Source organism: Engraulis encrasicolus, chromosome 15, assembly GCF_034702125.1.
Source record: "Engraulis encrasicolus isolate BLACKSEA-1 chromosome 15, IST_EnEncr_1.0, whole genome shotgun sequence".
Taxonomy (NCBI): domain Eukaryota; kingdom Metazoa; phylum Chordata; class Actinopteri; order Clupeiformes; family Engraulidae; genus Engraulis; species Engraulis encrasicolus.
In genome coordinates, this window is record NC_085871.1 from 51,865,111 (window position 1) to 51,870,110 (window position 5,000).

The 5,000-nt window shown below is 46.9% G+C and overlaps 1 protein-coding gene across 1 annotated transcript in view; it reads left to right on the plus strand.

Moving 5' to 3' along the window:
• The window catches only part of gnsa (glucosamine (N-acetyl)-6-sulfatase a), a 49,808-nt gene that overhangs the window by 23,756 nt on the left and 21,052 nt on the right, over positions 1 to 5,000 (plus strand). Inside the window, exon 7 of the mRNA XM_063217623.1 lies at positions 4,846 to 4,928. Coding sequence (XP_063073693.1) covers positions 4,846 to 4,928 — 83 coding nt within the window. The remainder of the gene's footprint in view (positions 1 to 4,845; positions 4,929 to 5,000) is intronic.

Consider the following 5,000-nt stretch of genomic DNA (forward strand, 5'->3'; position numbering starts at 1 on the left):
CCCCACAAATTTTGCAAATATTATATACTGCAGATGTCCTGCTGTTTAAGATGTGGGACGAGGTGGTGCTAAAGCACCCTGCCCCTTTGCCCTACCTAGACAAAACATAATACACCTTTTTCAGAAATGCTTTTTTTGAAAAGTTTATTTACCACAATGTAATGCTATGCTTCGTGATTAAAAGCAATGCGAAAATGAAGAACTCAATATAATACATAGCCTCTATAGCCTAGTATAAGGCAGCTGGAAAGTTCCACATAGCTCCCCACCACCCACCCTTCAGCATCTTGGCCCCTAAAATGCACTGTGCTGCGGTAGACTGTAGTAAACACATGTGGAGTGGGGTCAGACAGGGGGCACAACATGATGCTGCAGCTGATCTCTCAAGACTACCTTTCAGTACATATACTGTAATTACAATGCTGGTGCTGCACTGGATCTCTCAGACACTACCTTTTTTTTTTTTTTTTTCAAGTACATATAACTGTAATTACAATGCATGATGCTGCACTGATCTCTCAAGACTACCTTTCAAGTACATATACTGTATAAACAATGCATGAGCGGCACTGATCCTCTCAAGACTACTAACCTTTCTGTACATATACTGTATAACAATGCATGATGCCACCTGCCCATATAAAAGTACTTTTTTGTTGTACACTTAAACAATACAAACAGATTTGATATTCGTTATTGATCCTGAGGGAGTGAAGAGGTTCTTCACACAACACATTTACACGTGCACTATCTGGATTTGGTGCATGATTGAATAACAAAGTAATACTGTATGTGCAACTGTATAATAATATTGCTCTAATTAACTCTTGCTGTATGAGTCTAATTAAATTGGCCCCTCGTCGCCTCCCTCTCTCTTTCCCATCCTTTCCTTTCCGCTCACCTTCAGGCCAATAACGCGTGACTTCTTGCAGTAAAAGTCCTGACTAAATTTGTTCCTTTCTCTCACCTACCAGTCTCTCTCCCTGCAAGCCTATGACTTCCCCCCTTGACTCCTTGCAGTGAAAGTCTAACTAAGTTTGTCCCTCCTTCGTCTCCCATCTCTCTTCCTGTTGTCCTTCAGGCCAACAACTCTCTTGACTTCCTGCAGGTATAGAGTCCAACTACCGCCGTTTCTTCATGATGTGCGTCCACGCCGGCCCCCGCCACACGCCCCTGGAACGTCCGCCCCGCCAATACGACAACACCTTCCCCTCCAGCCAAGGCAACGCCCGTAGACCCCCAACTTTTAACGTCCACGGGAAGGTAATGGTCGGACCAATTATATACTGTATATAGGGTAGGATAGATGTTTGTAAGCACGCCCAATATGACAACACCTTCCCCTCCGCCAAGGCGCCCCCAAGTACCCACACTTTAAACGTCCCACAAGGAAGGTAAGGAAGACCTTCAGGTATGGATCAAACGGCCCCCTACAGTATTATAATATTATAGCCCCCCAACTACTAGCCCCCCAATACGACAACACCTTCCCCTCCGCTAAGGCAACCCCGATACCCCAACTTTACACGTCCCACTGGAAGGTAAGGAAGACCTTCACGGTATGGATCATAACGGCCCCCTATATATGACATAGTATTATAGCACCCCAATATGGAAGCCAACACCTTCCCCTCCGCCAAGGCACCCTGCCCGAGGACCCCTAAGCTAAGTTAACGTGCACCAAGCCGGAAAGGTAAGGAAGACCTTGTTTAATATAACTGTATAGGGGTGGTAGTTTAAGGAGAGGTGATTGTGGGCAGAAGGTAAAGGAAAAACCATTTTTATAAAGGGGTAAGAGAGATATTTATATTGCAAAAAAAACATGCACCCCAGTAAGGTAGGTAGGAGTATTCTAGAACCCCAATACGACAACACTTTCCCCTCCGCCAAGGCGCCCCGAGACCCCAACTTTAATGTCCACGGGAAGGTAAGGAAGACATGTTTAATAAGACTAAAGCACTTGGGCACCCCAATGTCAACGGTTATGGCAAGGAAGCCATATTGGATAGGGTAGGAGAGGTATTATAGCACCCCATTACAAAAGGTAAGGAAGAAGCACCCCGAGACCCCAACTTTAATGTCCATGGGAAGGAAGAACTGTTATATTCAGGGCTGATAGTATTCAGGCTCCATGCCTGATTTCAGGGTTGACAGAGTTTGTAACAATAAAAACATTGATAATAATTAGCCATTAGGTTATTCTTATCTCAGAAAGTGTTACATATTTAGGGTTTTCTTCTAATATCAGGCTTGAATAATGGTCATACACAGGCTATTAAATGTTTGAATAATGTGTCAAAATAAGCCTACGTTACGTCACTATGCAGTATCTTTTCGTCGTCGTTAGAGCAGGGGAAAAACTTCAGGTTCAGGATTTTTTTTCACTATCACCCCTGTATATTGGCTTGAAGAGTAATTGTAGCACCCCAATACAAAAGGTAAGGGAGAAGTGTTAGAAGAGGAAGCATATTAGCAATGCTAACACCTCCTCGTCTGCTAAAGCACCCTGGGATCTCAGCTCCAGTGATCTGGATCTGCAGTGAGGTGGAATGAGGTGAAGCGTGAGGGAGAGACGCCCTAGAAGTGTAGAAATGGAGAAATGGTTGAGACCACATTGCCTTAGGGATAAAAGGCGACTTAAGATGGTGATAAACCCAATAATAATTTAATTATAATCCATCTGAGGCTTATAAAACCTGATTAAAATGATTATCCGGCTAAAGTCACTTCAATAGCCCCCTAATGAGTAGACTCTTGCATAACAGGAAGTTGGTCTGGTCTCCCTGGGTGACCGCTCCAGCTGTAGCCAGCTTCACTCACCACACCACTCTGGTGCCATCTCTGATTGGCTCCCTTCCTCCATTTCCTATCAGGGCTGAGCTGAGCCGGGACTCACTAGTTTGACGCCCTTTTGGTACTGATGTCTTACGTCACATGGTAATCAAACATTTCAAACAAGTGATTTAAGTTTAGGTTTAGGTTTAGGTTTAGGTTTAGGTTTAGGTTTAGGTTTAGGTTTAAGGTTAAGGTTAAGGTTAAGGTTAAGGTTAAGATTAGGGTTAGGGTTGTATGACTTAAGACATCAGTACCGAAAGGGCGTAAAATTAGTGAGTCCCGAGATGGGCTAGCATCATCCTGCTATATATATACTGTATATATTCCCGTCCTCGACCCGTGCTTGTGTCCTCGCGCTTTGCTGGCAGCCTGACTCCGTGGAGAAAAACAATAAAGTTCCCCTGCTGTCTGTCTACTCACACCATCTTTTGGTCGACTTTTCTCCATTCGACATCCCGATTACGAATGAGAAAATTACCTTTGAATTGCTAGCGCTTTGCAGGATATTGAATTTAAACCTTGGTTGTCTATGATGTCTTGCGATTGTGAAGTTATCAAATAGTGGTTTCAGTTGATAAAATGTCCGCCCAGGGGGGGTGTTGCCTGGACTGTGTCTACAGTTGCGTCTTGATGTACCCTGTGGATAGGAAACATCATCAAAACAGCCCAGCGCTGCATTTCTCAAAACCATAGTTGCCAATCGTACATTAGCTACTTTGTTGTTTTCAATGCAATTTCCCATTGGCAACTGCCCAAGTTGCTAACTGGCTAACAAATGCGCTTTCGAGAAACACACCCCAGATCAGTTCATTAGAGTTGAGTGAAGAGAGTGAAGGGGTGGGGTGGGGTGGGGTGGGGTGGAGTGGAGTGGGGTGGGTGGGGGTGGTGGTGGGGTGGAGGTGGAGTGGGGTGGAGTGGAGTGGAGTGGAGTGGAGTGGAGTGGAGTGGAGTGGAGTGGAGTGGAGTGGGGTGGAGAGGAGTGGAGAGGAGTGGAGTGGAGTGGGGTGGGGTGGAGAGGAGAGGAGTGGAGTGGGGAGGGGTGGAGTTGAGTGACCGCAACACTAACAGGAAATGAATAGAGAGTGCCCTGGGAGGCCACACATTAGGTTGCATTCCAATATGCGGCTCCCATCCTCCACTTATGCTTGTGGCCTCGCTCCGCCTCTTAGCCCCTCCTCCGTGGAGAAAACAATAAAGTTTCCTCGCTGTCTGCCTAGTAGCCACAACAACTTTTTGGGGACTGTTTTTCATTCACCATCCCGATTGCAAATGAGAACATGACATTAGAATTGTGATTTTGCAAGAGATGTTATTATTTTTTCTGTCGTCGGTGACGTCGTCTTGAGGTCACAAGTGGCATCTTCAGGTCTGTTCTGTATTCATCCTTATTGTAAATATTTCTAATGTCTCACTCCTGTCATCCTCACCCTCTTCCTCTCTTCTCTTCTCCTCTATCCTCTTCTCTCCACTCGTCATCTTCTCTCCTCTCTTCCTCTCCTCCTCCACGTCCTCGTCCTCTCCTCTTTTCTTCTTCCCCTCTCTTCCTCTCCTCTCTTCTCCCCTCTTATCTTCTCCTCCTCTCCTCTCATCTCCTGTCCTCTCCTCTCCTCTCCTCCCCTCTCCTCTCCCCTCCTGTCCTCTCCTCCCCTCTCCTCCCCTCTCCTCTCCTCTCATCTCCTGTCCTCTCCTCTCCTCCTCATCTTCCTCTCCTCCTCCTCTCTTCCTCTCCTCTCCTGTCCTCTCCCATCCTCTCCTCCACTCCCTCCCCTCCTCTCCTCTCCTCGCCTCTCCTCTCCTCCTCTTTCCTCTCCTCTCCTCCCCCTCCCCTCTCCTCTCCTCTCCTCTCCTCTCCTCTCCTATACTCCTCCTCCTCCCCCTACTCTCCTCTCCTCTCCTCCTCTTCCTCTCCGCTCCTCTTCCTCCTCCTCCTCTCCCCTCCTCCTCCTCTCCTCTCCTCTCCTATCCTATAATCCTCCTCCTCCTCCTCCTCCTCTCCTCATCCTCCTCCAGGATAAGCACTGGCTCATCAGACAGGCCAAGACTCCCATGTCAAACTCCTCAATAGAGTTCCTGGACACCGCCTTCAGGAAAAGGTATAGCACACACACACACACACACACACACACACACACACACACACACACACACACACACACACACACACA